The following is a 20,666-nucleotide window of genomic DNA, read 5'->3' on the forward strand; positions in this document are numbered from 1 at the left end:
TTTTTCCTTTCACTCAACTTTCTGTTAACATGCTTGGATACAGCACTCTGTGAACAGCCAGCTTCTTTGGCAATGAATGTTTGTGGCTTACCATCCTTGTGAAGGGTGTCAATGATTGTCTTCTGGACAACTGTCAGATCAGCAGTCTTCCCCATGATTGTGTAGCCTAGTGAACCAAACTGAGAGACCATTTTGAAGGCTCAGGAAACCTTTGCAGGTGTTTTGAGTTGATTAGCTGATTGGCATGTCACCATATTCTAATTAGTTGAGATAGTGAATTGGTGGGTTTTTGATAAATGTGAGCCAAAATCATCACAATTAAAAGAACCAAAGACTTAAACTACTTCAGTCTGTGTGCATTGAATTTATTTAATACACGAGTTTCACAATTTGAGTTGAATTACTGAAATAAATGAACTTTTCCACGACATTCTAATTTATTGAGATGCACCTGTATATTCTGTATATTCACATTTATGTTGCAGCCTTATACTAAACTGCTGTAAATTGCCTTTTTTTCCCCACATCAATCTACTATCCACACTCCATAATGTGATTTGTGATAAAGTTGCAAATTTATAAAAAATAAATAAATGTAATTAAATTAAAAACGGTGTCATTGCAAGTGTAATTCAGACCTTGGCTGAATCTGGAATGGCATGATAGCATCCTAAAGATATCTCAGAAATAGCAAGGGCAGCATGGTCGTGTGCTATTCTGAATTCAGCCACCGTTTCAGTGAAGGGTTGTATTAATTTATTGGGTCCAACTCATGAAGAATTATGTCTCTGCAAAACCAAAATGTTTGGGTGCCAATCAATGCATAAAATGGTTGTGTTTCAGCTTTACTCAACTTACTAAATCATGAAGGCCCTCCCCTAAACCTAGCCACCAGTGGGTTAGAGCAAATCAAGGGAAGAGGTTGAAAAACGGCCAATCCTAGCACACTGAACCATGGACCCCTGATTGACCAATCAAGTGTGGTATACAGGCCGAACTTGTATCCGAAATCTAGCCAAATTTGGCCAAAAGTCAATTTGCAATCTGGGCATGCTTTTACTTGCTAATATATATATATATATATATATTGTATCAAATTTGGCTAGATTTGCCTATATACTGTCTATGTAGTAGGCAGCAATCCTGGGGTTATAAAAAGAGTAATTTCCTTTATTTTGAATAGCATCTGTCTGATGCAGTTTTCCTTTGAACACCAGGTGGAGACACATATCTAAAAACATAAATCAGTCTGAATCATTTTAAGTAACATCTCAACTCAATTTACTAGGTCTTTTACTTTATTTGCAAATATATTGTCCTAAATGCAGCTTCTGACAGTCACATGTCACAAATGTGTCCCAGATTTGTAGTACTTTGAGGCAAGTAGTTTCAAGTGGTCACATCCTCAAAATACCACTGCTATTTGTGAAATAACCTACCTGACTTCTTTGGAACGCCACATAATACTATCATTATTTACAATACAGATGGGGTACATTTTAATAGGGAAAACCTACTTTTTACTCCAGTAAATATTTCTCAAGGTATGTTCATCTTTGAAAGCCTGAATAATTTCTGAATAAATCTGTATAAGTTCAATTAACACACGCTGACCTCATAGCAGGGCATGTTGTCACAATGGAAACCTGCTGTTTATTGGCACTGATTGAAGAAGTATCAATGGTTATTGAAGATCACATGAATTGAATAAAATCACATTGTACTGTATAAAAACATGTGATACCCCAACCTTGCCCCAAGCTGATATTTGTGATAAATAACACTAACAAATGCAACTTACAGTGCATTTAAATTACACTTATCTCTTATGTGCAAAAAACAGATTTGCTTCATGGATGTGCACCCGACAAATCTGCAGCAACTGCGTGGAAAGGACAATTGTGATCAACTTTGATTCTTCTTTTGGCTGTCTCTATATTACCACCTGTGTTATTATGGTGATTATTGTTGCATAAAAAAAGACTTTGTACCTTTCTTTTGTTTAAAAAAAAATTGATTACACTTTTAAACTTTAACATGTATGGGTTGACCTGTAAATATGTTTACAGTTTTACAGAATTATCCTGGCAACCTCAGCTACCAGATTATTTCTGTTAAAATGACAACAAAAAGCTGTTAAGTTTTAGTTTACTGTAGTCTGTAAAGAGAGGTATGAAAAATGTAAGAAATTAATTCCTAAGAAGTGCTCGAGTAGAGACATTTCTAAAAGGTTATTTTTGTCATGTTGTCATGCTCAGTGGAACACACAGACTATAGGCCGTCCTTTTCACATCCTGCGATGCCGTGACCTATAACTATTAGCCCAAGGCATGTTTTCATGCCTACTAAACCTGACCTATAGGTCCGGCCTAGCTCATATATCCCAGGGACAGGGTTTTCATGTGGAAAAAAACAGCAACAACCTTCAGCTGTCCTGTCTTCAAGTTTATAAATCCATATAGCTTTGTTTTTGGCAGTGGCATTGTTCTTTAAAGATGTTGGCTACATATGGAAACCTGTCTGGTGGCTTTGTCAGGAAATACATTTTGCAGTACCAAATAAAATACTTCTCTTTAAGTCTTTATATATACAGTGGGTACGGAAAGTATTCAGACCCCCTTAAATTTTTCACTCTTTGTTATATTGCAGCCATTCAGAATTCAAACACAGCTCTGAGGATATTCTAGCTTTAATGAACAAAAAAGGTCAGAGGTCATTTAACATTTGGTGCTAAATTTACTGCATCCATGTTAACACCTCACTGGCAAGTGTTTACGGAGTAAGAGCTTTGAGATCCCTCTCATTCCAGTCTCAACGTCACTGTTCATGCTCTTTCAGTCATGCAGTGTGAATGGGCATACCAGAGCAACATTCCCAAATGACACCTCTCTAGGTATACTTTTACATGTCAATCTTATCTGCTTTTTTTACCCCCCCCATCTCTTTGTGTGCACTTGTGAGACTATGATAATAGAGTTAAGATTGGTTACAGACTTTTTGGAGAATGTGCAAGAGGCTATTTGTGTTCCCCACATGATCTCAAGTTACAAACCTTACTGTAACAGAATATTTTGAAGGGCCCAAAATGGGTGTGGATGATCAATAACATACTTTTCACATCACACTAGACATTCCTTTGTCACCTACTGTCAGAATCCACACAGTTTAGACCTAAAAGGCTCTGGTTTCATATGGTTTTGAAAAATACTATTTTAATATTTTACAGTCGTGTAACCATCATGTAAAAAGTAATAACATTTTCCTTACACTTCAAATATATGTGTAGACATTATTTTCAAAACGTTCTCTCTCTCAAAAAAAATAAATAAATGGAGGAAAAAAAAAATATATATATACAGTATATATGTGTGTGTGACCCTGGACCACAAAACCAGTCATAAGGGTAAATTTCAAGAGATTTATATATCATCTGAAAGCTGAATAAATAAGCTTTCCATTGATGTATGGTTTGTTAGGATAGGACAATATTTGGTCGAGATACAACTATTTGAAAATCTGGAATCTGAGGGTGCAAAAAAAATTAAAATATTGAGAAAATCGCCTTTAAAGTTGTCCAAATGAAGTTCTTAGCAATGCATATTACTAATCAAAAATTAAGTTTGAATATATTTAGTAGGAAATTTACAAAATATCTTCATGGAACATGATCTTTATTTATTATCCTAATGATTTTTGGCATAAAAGAAAAATCAATAATTTTGACCCATACAATGTATTTTTGGCTATTGCTACAAATATACCCCAGCGACTGAAGACTGGTTTTGTGGTCCAGGGTCACACACACATATTTGTATATGTATATATATATACTTAAATTTTTTTAATGGGTCCAAACAAAGAAAAAAATTATGTTATTGACATACTGTTTAAAACGCTGTAAACACATATTGTTTACAATTTACGTACACTTTTCTATGTACAATTACAAGTACTGATTATGCACAATCTCACTTTATTACACTAGAGTGTTGTTGCACTACTGTTACTGTTCTACTGTTTAGTGTTTAGAATGTTTATAGTGTTTATGGTTCTTTTATCTATTTGTTCTCTACTTGTTATCTGGTGTATTAAAGAGCTGCTAACACTATTTCGTTGTTCTGTACCACTGGGTGAATTCAATGACAATAAAGATAAAGATTCATTCATTCACTCATTCTTTCATACAGAACCGGGTAGGCAAGTTAAATCCAAAGTCATTTAGCCAGGGGGCTGTGTTTGAGTTATTGATGTGAAGAAGGGCTTGAAATGTGTTTACACTTCTGAGGAGATCTGCAGTACATTACAGTGCAGATTAAGAGGATGCGGATGAGGTGTACAGTCCCAGAACTGAGATCATGGAGGTTAGGACCTCCTCAGAGAGATAATGTGAAACACCTGAGGCCCCAGAGGAGCTCACGGCGCTTTCATACAGAGTCTACTGTTTAAAGTAAACCTGGAAATGTGAGGCCCCACAGCTATCAACACGGTTCCAGTGATGACCTTTGGAGTTTCATATAATAATGGGTCGTTTCTTGCATAGACAGAAATGGCACAACAATATTCGAAGGCAAAGTTTTGTTTTCAAAGCATATTTAAATCTATGGACGCTCCTAGTTTGTGTAAATTGAATATGTATGGAATGTTCTTCAATTTTTCCACTCATTTTAACCAATGACTTTTCCAGTCATTCATGATTTACTGGATGAGGATTATTATCGATAAGGATTAAAAAAATATATATATATCCTATACATATATATATAGAAAACTATATTCATTATTATTTTAATGTTCATGTGTAATGTTGCATTTGTCTTATTTTAAAGGGGTCATATGATGCGATTAAAATTTTTCCTTTCTCTTTGGAGTGTTACAAGCTCTTGGTGCATAAAGAAGATCTGTAAAGTTGCAAAGACTGAAGTCTAAAATCCAGTTTCCTGATCCCGGAGAGTAGACTACTATGCCGGCTGTTCTGACTCACAGACTGCAAGTACGGTTTTTATATTTAAAGCGAGTTTTTTGGGCAGTGTAGAGTAGGGCTCGTTGTTTGTAATTTCTCCAATCACAAATGCAGACAGGGTTTTAAGTTTACGCGGCGCGATGCAACGCAACGCGTAAAAAGACAGTATAAGTCATTATAATCCATAATTATGTCTCCACTGGATGCAACAAATGCCTAGTTTATAATGGGTTTTCATGTTTTTGAATCATCGCTCCGGCCTGCCAGGGCATCATCATAATATGGCAAGGGGCGTAACATTTCCATCTCACGCTTGAGGTATTCGGCCAATCACAACGCACTGGATAGCTGGCCAATCACTGCACACCTCGCTTTTTCAGACCAATGAGCTTTGTAAAAATCGACGCGTTTCAGAAAGGCGGGGCATAGAGGAGAAACAATGTACAGTATGTGGAAAATAATGTGTTTTTTTAACCTTAAACCGCATAAACACATTTCATTACACCAAATACACAAAATAATGTTCTTTTTAGCAACATCATATGAACCCTTTAAATCATCTCGAGGCTCCCTTTTGGATCCCGACCCCCTGGTTGAGAACCACTGGTCTACAGGTATATTACACTGTAAAAGCATTTTTAAATGTGTTCATAAGTGGTAATAGAATACGTATTTTCTATATCATATTACAACAAAGCTGAAAATAAGCAGGAGGTGCCCATTTGACATCTTGCCCCACTATAGATGTCGATTTTAGTTTAATGAACTTTATTTTTTCCTTTAGCAATAATGTTGACAATGTTCAACAGCTTATATTGTAATGCTGATTTTAATGGGTTTATTTATTATAAACGGGAATTCAAAAATAAACCAACCATGAGTAATATTCACTGGAGTGAACAGACTGACATCTTAACCTCGTCTCCGCTTAACCCCATTTTATTTATTTTCATTAAGATTTTTTTAAATGTCACATTAACAATTTGATAAATGATTTATTCTTAAAAAACAAACAAACAATAAGAACAATGTAGAACATTTCAATGTATAATTGGTAATTAAGTAACATTAGAGAATTCTAATCTAGTATTTGAATACTGTTCCAAGTTGCTGTATGTGTCTAAACGCAGTCTGGTCTTGCTTTAGATCAGCACAACCATCTTTTATGCAAATATATAATTCACAAATGAAAAAAAAAAAAAAAAGACCAATGAAACAACACAATTACATTATTAATAAAACACATGACAGAGAACAAATAACAAGATATGAAAATGTAAGAAGTTCTGCTAGGGGTTGTGATGAAATGCCTCCCTAGGACACACACATGATGGTTTAATTGAGGTCAGTATTACTTGTATAGTAAAGTGAACTGCATGGCAATAGACGCGTGTTCCCTGCATGCAGTTTTTTTTAATTGGGTTGATATATAATTTGCTCATTATTAATATCTGCTTCATTCAGTTGTAAGAAAACTGGTATATACAGCAGAAGAATATACTGTCACACAATCATGCTTTTGCTGGTGTGAGGTTACAAAGCATCTTTTCAGCTCAACCAGAGGATGCACTTGGTTAAATAAAAACTACTCTACTGTATTTTTGTTCAGCCCGTGTGTTGTAACAGCGCATACTACATTTCCTAAGCTTAGACAGCAATTACACAAAAACACTCTTTGTCATCTGTACTCTTCTCAAAATAAGCCCTGAGCAAAAGGTCCTGTAAACAAGCATCACATTCAGTTACTCACTTCATGCTACTAATCTAAACTAATCAACAATAATACATTCTGGATCTACCTGACCAACTTGTGCTGCTAACTGATTTGTTGCACTGATCACAAGTCTCTTCTCTCTTATGAATAGACGAAAGATCATAGATGTATTCGTAAAAGCAACAGCACATCCAAAAATGAAACAATCGGTCATCATTTACTCACCCTTGTGAATTTGATTTCCTTAATGGAAGATGTTTTGCAGAATGTTGACACAGCTCATTTGCATACAATGCAAGTGAATGAGAACTGAGGCTGTCAAGTTAATATGAACAAGACATTTATGCAAGCATTGTAAATGTACTTTATATGACTTGTGCAACAGATTCTACTTATATCTACTTAAGCCATTTGATAGATCTGAGTGAGGAACAGAAGATTTTAAATCTTCCCTTCATAACCATTGGTTATGACGAACACAATAACCAGTCAAGTTTGGCAACAATGCTGTATGCAAATAAATGCCAATAAATATTTGATTTAAGAGCTACAGTGGAGGGATATAACTGACTTCAGAATAACACGAATATAGCACATGATTCATTACTTTTTTGATACTTCAAAGGAATAGTTTACCCAAAAATTTAAATTTGCTGAAAATTTACTCACCCTCATCCATCCAAGACGTAGATGAGTTTGTTTCTTCATTGGAACAGATTTGGAGAAATTTAGCATTACGTCACTTGCTCACCAATGGTCCAGGTTGCTCACCAACCAGTGAATGGGTGCCGTCAGAATGAGAGACCCAACAGCTGATAAAAACATCACAATAATCCACACGACTCTAAACCATCAATTAAGCCAAAAACTCAGAGTTTGTAAGAAATGTAAATACAAGTCCTCAATGCATAATGTTGCTTTCTCCAATGTCTCATCTGAAACAGTCCAAAAACAGTTCTAAACAAATATGTCAATGGATTTTGATGTGAGAGGACAACAAGGAATGGACTTTTTCACTGGAGGAAGCATTATTATCGATTATTGACTGGTATTTTGACCAGAAGCAAAGGCTTAAAGTTGAAAAGCCTTAATGATGAATGAATTTGTTTCTTATAAACATGGAGCCTTTTATTTCCAATCATTCCAATCATAAGCCATTTTGTCAGGACAGTATGAATATCACTTACATCAAAATGATCAGAAAACCACAAAATGTCCTTACAAACATGGAGCTTTTTAAGTCACAAGACATTAATTGATGGACTGGAGTTGTGTGGATTACTTGTGGATTATTGTGATGTTTTTATCAGCTGTTTGGTTTCTCATTCTGACGGCACCCATTCACTGCAGAGGACCCATTGTTGAGTAAGTGATGGAAGTAATGCACATTTTTTTTTTCAAATCAGTTCCAATGAAGACACAAATTCATCTGCTGGCCTAAGGCTGAATTTTCAGCAAATTTTAATCTTTGGGTGAGCTATCCCTCTAATGGTGCTTTTTTGAAATTATTGGAGATTGACAGAGCAGCCCCTTTCATTTTATGAAAAAAAAAGCAGTGTGAAGACTCTGCATCTCACTTCTCAGTTTGGGTTTGGAGCGAGGCGAGTAATATGATGATGGGATTTTCGTTTTTGTGTGAACTATTCATTCAAGAGTTTGGCAAACAATTTTTGAGAAGTGCATGCTGTTTCCAAATGCAGTTTATTTTGTGCATCCTTTGTGCAGGATTGAGTACGATAAATAAGTGTGTTCACTTTGCCCATTGGCTAATACAGTTCATGCGAACATGACGGTGCTGTTGCATGATGTAATAAAAGGTCAGCTAGTCATTCTTTGGCGAGTCTCTGTATTAGTGAATACCATTCTGTCCGTTTCCGTGTAATGTAGGTGGGTGTTATGATCGGAGCGGGCAGGTGGGGACAGCCCTCGACTCTAGCACTCTCACATAGAGCCTCGGCATTACAGATCACATACATGCCACAGTCATAGCTGTTCTGCTGCGAGGGGCATTGCTCCTCCACAAAGGGCACTTTGGCTCCAGTGCCTAGAAAAGCCTCCAACTTGGCTGCAATACGCCTGGCATGCAATGAGTTGCTTCCACTCTGGGAGTCGTAGTGGGAGAACTGGCTGGTGTCTCGCCGATAGAGAAGCAGGGTCCAATGGGAGCCACCAGCCGTTTGATTAGAGTTGTCATTGACAGCCAAAAAAACCCACTGACGAGACACAAGATTCAGCGGCTCCAAGAAAATGGCGAGCTCTTCTTGACATGAGGCGTACTTTATAAACTGAGCGACTTCAGGGCTGATGAAACAGACATTCTCGCCCAAACTTTTAAAGTGCTCTGTTGCAAAGTACTCAAAGGCGAAACCTATGACCTGATCGTTGAGCCAGTGGGGTCCGTTTAAAAGTGCCACGTCTGAGCGCCGCAGGAGACTGTCCTGGTAGCTCAGTACCACTGGATCCATCCTCAAGGCAACCCGAATGACAGCAACAGTTACTGTGGAGATGAGAATTGAGAGATTTTATTGATTTGCATACACAGTACCATTAATGCTTTTACCTTAAGTACATTTACATTTAAGGGCCTTTCGCACCGCGGGAACATTTTCATAGTACCAGAACTAATTGTGGAACTACGCACATTTTGGCATTTTCGCACCGCCGGAACTGGGTGCGATTTTAGTACCGGACTGCCTTTTTCGAGAACCAAGTTAGCTCCTACTCCAGAGCAGGGTTTAACCAGCACAACTAGTACTAATCGTGACGCAAGTAGACATTGATTGGCCAAACGCGTACGAAAACGCCCTCACCCGCCATGATTTAAAACGCCGTGTAAACATACTGTAAACATTGTGTCAACTTATTTCGCAAGTATGGAGAACAGAGATAGATGGACGGACGCTGAAGTGCAGGCACTTGTAGCAAAATGTAGCACTACAGTTGCCACTTTAGTACTGTACATTTAGTTCTGGAACTAAAGCGGTGCGAAAGGCCCTTTAGACATTAAGCAGACGCTTTTATCCAAAGCGACTTACAAATGAGGACAATGGAAGCAATCAAAATCAACAAAAGAGCAATGATATGCAAGTGCTATAACAAGTCTCAGTTAGCTTAACGCAGTACCCGTAGCAAGGTTTTTTTTAATCGTATAATAAATAAAAAGAAAACAGATAGAATAGAAAAAGAATAGAGCAAGTTAGTGTTAGAAGATTTTTTTGCTTTTGTTAATCGTATAATAAATAAAAACAAATAGATAGAATACAAAAAGATTAAAGAAGTTAGTAAATAAATAGAGTGCAAGTCTAAAAGGGGCAAGTTATTTTTTTTATATAAAGTAGACTTGATTACTGTAAAGCACTTTTTACTGGTCACCCACAAAAAAAATTAATAATTGACACTTCAGCTCATCCAAAATTCGGAGACTCAGCTATTAACTAGAACTAGGAAGAGAGAACATACAACTCCAGTTTTAGCTCCTTTGCATTGGTTTCCTATTAAATTTAGAATAGATTAGATTAGGTCCTCCTCTTTACGTATCATTTTAACAATTACAATAATTTGACGTACAAAGCCCATAATGGACAAGGACCAAACTATATTGCCAACTCTCTATATTGCCAAGTTATATTCCGTAAAGGAATATTAAAATAATCTGCTGCTGATTTATTGGCGGTTCCAGCAACAGATGCAAGACCATTTTAAAGAAAGTTACAAATGTTTATAATTAGTATTCTATGCATTATGTTATTGATATATTGTATTTTTATGCATTACTGTTTTTTAAATCTTATATGTGTGCTGTATTTATTGCTATGCTATTTTTTATTTGTTTAATTTGTGGGTTACACTTTACTTGAAGGGGTGTGCATAAGACTGACATGACACCTTCATAATCATGACATGACACACGTCATGAATATGAAGGTTTTTTATGCATGTTTATGACAACTGTCATTAAGTGTCATTCACTCGGTTATGTAATTTCTAATGCAAAGATGACATTATTTGAGATGTCTTTGTTATGGGCTATGGTTAGGGGTAAGGGTAGGGGTAGGGTTAGGTCAAATAACATCATATTTGCATTAAAAATGACATAACTGAGCGAATCACACTTAATGACAGTTGTCATAAACATGCATAAAAAACCTTCATATTCATGACGTGTGTCATGTCATGATTATGAAGGTGTCATGTCAGTCTTATGCACACCCCTTCAAGTAAAGTGTTACCAATTTGTGTGTGTGATGTATTTGATGTTTATGCTTTTATCTAAAGCACTTTAAGCTGCATTACATGTATGAAAAGTGCTATTTAAATAATGATGTTTATTACATTACATCTATCTATCTATCTATCTATCTATCTATCTATCTATCTATCTATCTATCTATCTCTGTACCAAAATACTAACACAACACAGCACTTTGTTTTTCTTACCATTTTTGTATGGCCATTACTTTACTTCTATTACTACAACTTACTCTGTACTTCTTGTATTCATGTTAAGACTATTTATAATGTTATTGTATACGTGCTTCAGCATATTATACACAGATGACTACTGCACTGCGCACCGATGCAGGCCAAACAAACACAGCGATTTAAAAACAAATACATTTCACTCCTCTGCCGTCTTCATAAAAACAGTCACCTAATTTGACAACACTTTTCTTACCTCGCTAAGGAAAGAGTCCCCGAAGTAAGCTCTCATAACGTCCACCTTCCTCTACCACAAGCGCAACGAGGGCAGGTGCCGTAAACCATGAACTGTTGTTATAGAAAATGTCGTGCTTCTACACGTTTGCGACAGTGTTGATGGGCAGAGCGCTTTTCCAGTGCCCGAAGGTGATTGGCTGACATTCGTGACGCAACTAAATACGTATGCATCTCTGAAAGGCAGCCGCCGCCCATCGCCGCAGCAGCTGACCGCAGATGAGAAGCAGCACTGATTAAGCAGAAAAAAACAGAAAGGGGTTTCAGCGAGCGACTCCCACCAGAAAAGAAACGCCGCACTGTTGGGAAATTTCAATGGGAAAACGACTGTAGTCGTTTTTTAAATCAAAATGGCTCAGCGGCAAGTATTTTTGGACACGGGAAAGTTGCAAAGGACAATCTGAGAGAGAGAGAGTTCTGGGATATGAGTGGACTCGAGCTGCGCTGGAGTTGATCTGTCCTTAAAGGAGAAGCGCAGCACACTGGATTTTTACACTGAACTCAGAGAGGTGAGATTTAGAGTGTTAAAATTCACTTATGTTTTTGGCGAATTACACAAACAAACTTATCGTTCCCATTTACCGTGACCCGACGTTGACTCGAAGTTTCCCTGCAGCGCCAGACATCAGAGTAACAACTCCTGCTCTGTGTCTACGGGCTCTCAGGACGTTTGCGCGTGGCATACGTGCAACACTATATCGTGATATTTCTTTTGGTTCAGTGTCAGCGGACATCAGGGTGACCAGTGATGGGTGGAACCGTATAATAGTGTAAGAATTACTTTGAGCTGATTTTTCACAGCGGCTGAATAAAAAGTGTGACAGATGCCCTGGGTGGAGATGAGGAGGATGATGATGATGATGCATGTATTATTGAACACTCACTTCAGCCCCAGTACTGCGGTAATCATGGGCCAAATCTGCACAGTCATCCGGACCCAGTCAGAATGTAAAATGTTCCTCTCATTCACTGGTCTTTTTTTTTGGAGATACAGTGGCCCTAAAAGTATGTGGGGACTCAAGTTAGAGTTATAGGTGTATGAATGTCATTGCATTTAAATGGCAAGTGCCATCTGCAAAAAAAAAATAATGATACAGCTTTTTTCCCCCCACAGAACTATGTGATATTAGTGGATGTAGTTCCTCATAAGTTCACTCAGGTTTCCTAGCAGAGGAACCACAGGTGTAGCTCGTCCCAGTACTTTAGTACCTTACATTTAGTTCTGGAACTAAAGCGGTGCGAAAGGGCCTATTGGCTACCAGAAATCGCTTACCCTGCCTTTAATTTTAAACAATTTATTTAGTCCTTATTATTTGAATTTGAAACCTAACAAACTTTTGTTTTGCTTAAAAAGAGTTTGTGTCTAAATACTTTCTGTGATGGTTGACATATGTGTCACTTTAGTTGTCAAAGTGATTTGGAGTTGCTGGGGAAAGTTTGCTCTTATTGGTGGCAGTGTTGTTTTCCCAGCAGAGCAGCACAGGTGATGTGAGGAATGTGAAGGGTCTGCCTCAGCTGTCTGAGAGATTGTGCCATGCCATGACTTTACTCCGACAACTGGCCGTGTATATGACATCCAAGTAATTAGCTAAAAACCTCCCCATGTGGTCAGAGAGCTGCATGCTTTCGAATCAGATTTCCAAGTCACCTCACCACTATAAGTTACACTTGACTTTAGATCCATGACTTTACTCCGACAACTGGCCGTGTATATGACATCCAAGTAATTAGCTAAAAACCTCCCCATGTGGTCAGAGAGCTGCATGCTTTCGAATCAGATTTCCAAGTCACCTCACCACTATAAGTTACTATTGTTCTAAAAGCATGTGCTTACAAAAATGTACTGTGCGAGTGGTGTACAGTACAGTGGTGGTGATATCATAGTCCTGAATTGTTATGTTCATATATTTACATGACACTTATTTTAAGCATACCATGGTGCTATAATGTATTTAAATAAATTATTAAAACAACATCAACTACTGTACTACCACCATAGACTTTTTGTTAAAATTCGTGAGATTCTTGAGATATCTTTTAAAGAGGCTTTCAGTTTGAAACAAAATCACATCACAGGTTTAATAACAATTCCTTGTTATTAAATATTAACGCAGAGCAGAAATAGAAGTTGCATCATATAGCCTGGGGGGAGAAAGACTAATTTTAGTGACTACTTGAAATGGGCCGGTGAAATCCTTTTTTTTTGCCATATTCTGTTCCTTTTTATGAAACCATGAAAATCATGAAACTTATACAATTCAACAGCAATTTATTCAAAGTTTAACATGACATCTTAGGGCCCTATTTATTAAAATGACATTTTCCCTAATTCTGCTAGATTTTTTCTAAATTCTGTGTTTTCCTTTTTAATTGTTCTGGATTCCACTTTAATGGTTTAATGAAATTTTAATCAAAAAGCATTTCTAATCAATTGAGTTTGTAACACTTGAACAATTTAATAATTTATTAAAATTTCTAAAATTATAGGGCCATATGAAATGTTTTATTTTTTCTGAAATTCTGTTGTCCGTTTTACTTTTTCTGGATGTATGATTTAATACAAATTTATTATCAAAAACGGTAGTAATCATATGAAGGCACAAAACATGAACGATTTAATTCATCTTTAAAAATGTAATCAAATGAAAATTTTGCAATTCCTATTTTTCTTTTTTTTTGGCGAAGTAGTGCAAAACAGAGGCTGTGTGATAGTCCTTCAAAATAAAGTTTTAATAAATGTATTATTACTTTTAGAAGTAAATTTTACTGTATAATTTAATAAGCATCTGTCACAGTTTCTTCATTTTAAACCAAACTTGCACCGATCGACCTGACAGGGACCTGAATTAGCCGATTTTCCGCATGATTGGGTGGGCTTGAGCCCACGCCTCTTTAATCGCCGATGCTAAAGTGCCCTTTCGGTCTGCAATTTCTACCAAAGGGGATGCACCCCCCCTCCTCACGTGACTTCTCCCCTGCCCCTCCGGAGGTCTGTGCACGCCACTGCATATACAGTGGTGTGAAAAAGTGTTGGCCCCCTTCCTGATTTCTTATTTCAAAACATGAACAATTTAATTCATCTTTAAAAATGTAATCAAATGAAAATTTTGCAATTCCTATTTTTCTTTTAGTAGTAGTACAAAACCGAGGCTGTGTGATAGTCCTTCAAAATAAAGTTTTAATAAATGTATTATTACTTTTAGAAGTAAATTTTACTGTATAATTTAATAAGCATCTGTCACAGTTTCTTCATTTTAAACCAAACTTGCACCGATCGACCTGACAGGGACCTGAATTAGCCGATTTTCCGCATGATCGGGTGGGCTTGAGCCCACGCCCCTTTAATCGCCAATGCTAAAAGTGCCCTTTCGGTCTGCAATTTCTACCAAAGGGGATGCACCCCCCCTCCTCACGTGACTTCTCCCCTGCCCCTCCGGAGGTCTGTGCACGCCACTGCATATCATGATATGATGAGTTTATTTATCTAAAGTTTGCCATATTCTGTGACATTCCACGTTATACTGTAAATTCCGTTTTAATGGCTTTTTTTTACCATTCTGTCAGCAATTTTAAAACAGAGGCTGTGTGATAGTCCTTCAAAATAAAGTTTTAATAAATGTATTATTACTTTTAGAAGTAAATTTTACTGTATAATTTAATAAGCATCTGTCACAGTTTCTTCATTTTAAACCAAACTTGCACCGATCGACCTGACAGGGACCTGAATTAGCCGATTTTCCGCATGATTGGGTGGGCTTGAGCCCACGCCTCTTTAATCGCCGATGCTAAAGTGCCCTTTCGGTCTGCAATTTCTACCAAAGGGGATGCACCCCCCCTCCTCACGTGACTTCTCCCCTGCCCTTCCGGAGGTCTGTGCACGCCACTGCAGTTTATTTATCTAAAATTTGCCATATTCTGTGACATTCCACGTTATACTGTAAATTCCGTTTTAATGGCTTGATTCCGCGATTCTGTCAGCAATTTTCACATCGTGGAAATCATAAGGCCCTATTGTACTTTATGACTTCTGGAGATGTCTAGCTGATTGTAAGAGGCTCTGTATGATGAACCTAGCTTGTAGGAGAAATCCGAAGCGTTTTTGTACCACAATAATATACTGAACAAAAAACAATAAGTAGATTTACTTAATTTTTATTTTGCAAGTTTTTGCACACATAAATTTTAAGTAAAATTTAAGTATTGAATTAAGTAAAATCTACTTAAGTTAGGTAAAATTAGCAAAGGAATTAAGTAAATTTAACATGGCCATTTAGAGTTCGATGAGTAATTTCTACTTAATTATGTTGTTAAATATGCAATACTGAAGTACATTTCCCTCAGTTACAATTTATAAAATGTACTCATACAATGTAGCACTGGAAAACAACCATGCTATTAAAACATGTGGTTCACTTGCAAACATGCAAGTAAGCAAGTAGGCAGCTTGTTATTCTTTGAAGATAATGTCCACTCAATATAATTATTACCGTGTAATTAAAACAGTGTAAATACAACTCGAAAACTGTGAAAATTTTAACCTTTTTAATTATTCATGCCCCAGTGCATAATAGGAAAAACCGGATCATAACTTTGATATTTACTTAAAGAATCCTTGTAAACATAACAAACTATTTCAAGTAAAATATGCTTATAATTTCAAAATGTAATTTCTACAAGCTTAAATTGAGTAGTAATATAGCATTTACTTAATTTGTTTAATTCTTGCCTGAACTAAATTATTTAATGTAGAAATTACATTTGTTTTTATGTAGTATTTACTTTACCACAAAATCATTTTTATCAGTGTAAGAGGAAACTTCCATAGGAAGTAATAAAACTTCCTGCCATCAAGTTGCCTGGATTGTACTGTGAAGGTATGCGGTAATGGATGCGGTAATCCATACTTCAGGCACTGACGCTACAGAAACACTGCATGGACATATGTGGTCTGACAGCATAGTATAACCATTACATCATCTAAGCAAACCAAACATGAGTTACACTGTCTGTTTTTATTGTATTTTTCTCAGAAATGTTTATCTTTTGAATATGTCAGCTGTTCTTCAGACAGTAAATAATTTAGTTGAATTGCAGATTGTGGACCGCTGTAAGCAGACAGATAGCTGAAAAGGAGTATGGGTCAAGTTCCCGGGCTGTAAATAACTGAAAAAAACAGTAGTTATTTTTTTTTTTACCTTTTGTCTGTATTTCAAGCACAGACTAATGTGTGTTGACAGTTCATTGTTTGGCTACCATTCAGGTCAAATTTCATATAAAGATGCTCATGCGATTGCCATGCTATTTTGCTTACTTTTGTGCATTTTGACTTTAGAAATATGTGTATTGGCTTTCCATAGAGCCAAACTGACCACAATATGTTTTAGGCCTAAATTATCATCAAGCAATAAATCATCTTGGATTTATGCATCTTACAGGCTGTAATTTGTCTTGGAGCTTATTTTCGAGATGATCTGAAATTCAGAGCCTGGTGTTATGTTTATCCAATCCAAACAACATTCCACGTTATACTGTAAATTCCGTTTTAATGGCTTGATTCCGCGATTCTGTCAGCAATTTTCACATCGTGGAAATCATAAGGCCCTATTGTACTTTATGACTTCTGGAGATGTCTAGCTGATTGTAAGATGCTCTGTATGATGAACCTAGCTTGTAGGAGAAATCCGAAGCGTTTTTGTACCACAATAATATACTGAAAAAAAAACAATAAGTAGATTTACTTAATTTTTATTTTGCAAGTTTTTGCACACATAAATTTTAAGTAAAATTTAAGTATTGAATTAAGTAAAATCTACTTAAGTTAGGTAAAATTAGCAAAGGAATTAAGTAAATTTAACATGGCCATTTAGAGTTCGATGAGTAATTTCTACTTAATTATGTTGTTAAATATGCAATACTGAAGTACATTTCCCTCAGTTACAATTTATAAAATGTACTCATACAATGTAGCACTGGAAAACAACCATGCTATTAAAACATGTGGTTCACTTGCAAACATGCAAGTAAGCAAGTAGGCAGCTTGTTATTCTTTGAAGATAATGTCCACTCAATATAATTATTACCGTGTAATTAAAACAGTGTAAATATATTGTACTTTATGACTTCTGGAGACGTCTAGCTGATTGTAAGAGGCTCTGTATGATGAACCTAGCTTGTAGGAGAAATCCGAAGCGTTTTTGTACCACAATAATATACTGAACAAAAAACAATAAGTAGATTTACTTAATTTTTATTTTGCAAGTTTTTGCACACATAAATTTTAAGTAAAATTTAAGTATTGAATTAAGTAAAATCTACTTAAGTTAGGTAAAATTAGCAAAGGAATTAAGTAAATTTAACATGGCCATTTAGAGTTCGATGAGTAATTTCTACTTAATTATGTTGTTAAATATGCAATACTGAAGTACATTTCCCTCAGTTACAATTTATAAAATGTACTCATACAATGTAGCACTGGAAAACAACCATGCTATTAAAACATGTGGTTCACTTGCAAACATGCAAGTAAGCAAGTAGGCAGCTTGTTATTCTTTGAAGATAATGTCCACTCAATATAATTATTACCGTGTAATTAAAACAGTGTAAATACAACTCGAAAACTGTGAAAATTTTAACCTTTTTAATTATTCATGCCCCAGTGCATAATAGGAAAAACCGGATCATAACTTTGATATTTACTTAAAGAATCCTTGTAAACATAACAAACTATTTCAAGTAAAATATGCTTATAATTTCAAAATGTAATTTCTACAAGCTTAAATTGAGTAGTAATATAGCATTTACTTAATTTGTTTAATTCTTGCCTGAACTAAATTATTTAATGTAGAAATTACATTTGTTTTTATGTAGTATTTACTTTACCACAAAATCATTTTTATCAGTGTAAGAGGAAACTTCCATAGGAAGTAATAAAACTTCCTGCCATCAAGTTGCCTGGATTGTACTGTGAAGGTATGCGGTAATGGATGCGGTAATCCATACTTCAGGCACTGACGCTACAGAAACACTGCATGGACATATGTGGTCTGACAGCATAGTATAACCATTACATCATCTAAGCAAACCAAACATGAGTTACACTGTCTGTTTTTATTGTATTTTTCTCAGAAATGTTTATCTTTTGAATATGTCAGCTGTTCTTCAGACAGTAAATAATTTAGTTGAATTGCAGATTGTGGACCGCTGTAAGCAGACAGATAGCTGAAAAGGAGTATGGGTCAAGTTCCCGGGCTGTAAATAACTGAAAAAAACAGTAGTTATTTTTTTTTTTACCTTTTGTCTGTATTTCAAGCACAGACTAATGTGTGTTGACAGTTCATTGTTTGGCTACCATTCAGGTCAAATTTCATATAAAGATGCTCATGCGATTGCCATGCTATTTTGCTTACTTTTGTGCATTTTGACTTTAGAAATATGTGTATTGGCTTTCCATAGAGCCAAACTGACCACAATATGTTTTAGGCCTAAATTATCATCAAGCAATAAATCATCTTGGATTTATGCATCTTACAGGCTGTAATTTGTCTTGGAGCTTATTTTCGAGATGATCTGAAATTCAGAGCCTGGTGTTATGTTTATCCAATCCAAACAAATATTTGGAGTGGATTTGGATGGTATTTATGCCTGTGTGTTGTCTAATTCCAGAACGTCCCTTTAAAATGACGTTAAGCCTCTATAAACTCCCAGCAAAATGATTCAATGAGAACATTATTTATTAAACTTTAATGAGTTATGATGGCTTTCCCTCACAGAATGTGACATTTAAAGGGTTAGTTGACCTAAAATTGAAAATTCTGTCATTACTCACCATCTTGTCATTCCAAGGCCATAAGACTTTTGATTATTCTCTGAAACACAAATGAAAATATTCTTGATGGAACCTGAGATATTTCTGTCCCTCCGTTCATTTTGATGATTCAAAATGTTCATAAAAACATTGTAAAAGTAATCCATATGAATCGAGCAGTTTACTCCATGTCTGAAGAAACACAATCAATTTATATGATGAACAGATTGATTTTAGGCTTTTATTGACATATAAAAATTGATCAGCGCGGGTGCATAGAGCAGATCAAATAAGGTAAACCGATGAACAATATCTTAAGCTGAAAGATATCTTAATTTATGTTTCAAAGATGAATAAAAGTCATATTGGTTTGAAATGAAATGAAGGTGAGTAAATAATGGCCTAACATTTTTGGATGAACTAACCCTTTAAATATGATAATTGTAGTCTTTATGGTAAATATTTATTTAGAAAAATTATCTTGCTAATTGTTTAAAACTCTAGATGTACAGCAGCAAGGGATTTCTATTGATGCTTCGCATGAAAGTTTTGATTATCTTTTTTGATTAAAAAAAAAACCCTCCTAGGTTTTCCATCTGAAGTAAGTAGTAGTATTTTTATTTCGAGTTAAGTACGCAGATGCCAGGTGAGATGAAGATGCCAGGTGGCCTAGAAAATCAGTTTTTATTAATTTAGTTATTAGTTTTATTCTCTTCTGACTTAATCAACAAAAACTTTGTGTATGTCCTCACAATTGTGGTGTTTGCTGTAGTTCTATATGGCTTAGGGATTGTTCAAAAGTATTTCAAAATGTTCAGGCGACCGACTAATCAGTCTGTAGGAAGCCCTGTATACATTAACAGACCCTGATCAGATGGGTTTCCTTGGTGCTGTTTACATATAAGCCAGTGTCTTTCCTTCAAAAACACACAGAGATCAACAGGAACAGAATGCATGGGTCTTGATGAGTTTTTAAAAATTACAATATTTTCAACTCAACACATCATCTTAAAATGCAACACATATGATTATAGGGATGTAACGATTAACCGCGAGCCGGTTGAAAATCGATTTTAATATGTGACGATTCAAATCGGTTGAGATGCTAAAGAAATCGCGATTCAGTTAGGGTTAGGAGTTTATATGAATGTATGTCTGAGGGGAACTTACTGTTTTTCGATGGTATTTTTTCTCTTAATCTTACCTCTGTATAATGCATATTAAAGTTCATAAGTGCAGCGATGCTTTGTTTACAGCGGAAACCAAGGAAAAGCTTTAAGCGCCACCTGCAGGCAGAGAGTGAATCTGCATCTCATTCAGCTCGTCTGCTGTTTCTGTTTCATGCAGATATTTTTTATGCATAGTTTCACAAAACTGAAGTCAAACCATTCTGTTTTTGCTTCAAATTTCGAAATTATACAGTGTAATTTAGATTAAAAACTGCTCATGTTGCATGTATGCAGCATCTTTGTTTG

At 35.9% G+C, this 20,666-nt stretch overlaps 2 protein-coding genes across 2 annotated transcripts in view; one reads left to right on the forward strand and one right to left on the reverse strand.

Annotated features, from left to right (window-relative positions):
* Positions 1–8,026: 8,026 nt before the first annotated feature.
* senp8 (SUMO peptidase family member, NEDD8 specific) lies at positions 8,027–11,454 on the reverse strand. Its single transcript, XM_016284568.1, has 2 exons — positions 11,350–11,454; positions 8,027–9,171 (listed from the first exon to the last, which is right to left on the reverse strand). Exon 2 carries the CDS (start codon positions 9,137–9,139, stop codon positions 8,501–8,503), a length of 639 nt encoding a protein of 212 aa, XP_016140054.1. The 5' UTR covers positions 9,140–9,171; positions 11,350–11,454; the 3' UTR covers positions 8,027–8,500.
* Positions 11,455–11,587: 133 nt separating this feature from the next.
* LOC107594483 (unconventional myosin-IXa-like) overlaps positions 11,588–20,666 on the forward strand; it is a 141,340-nt gene continuing 132,261 nt past the window's right edge. The window contains exon 1 of the mRNA XM_016284549.1: positions 11,588–11,896. The gene's annotated coding sequence lies outside the window, so the exon portion shown is untranslated. The remainder of the gene's footprint in view (positions 11,897–20,666) is intronic.

This window comes from Sinocyclocheilus grahami, unplaced genomic scaffold (genome assembly GCF_001515645.1).
Source record: "Sinocyclocheilus grahami isolate Dianchi unplaced genomic scaffold, SAMN03320097.WGS_v1.1 scaffold184.1, whole genome shotgun sequence".
Taxonomy (NCBI): domain Eukaryota; kingdom Metazoa; phylum Chordata; class Actinopteri; order Cypriniformes; family Cyprinidae; genus Sinocyclocheilus; species Sinocyclocheilus grahami.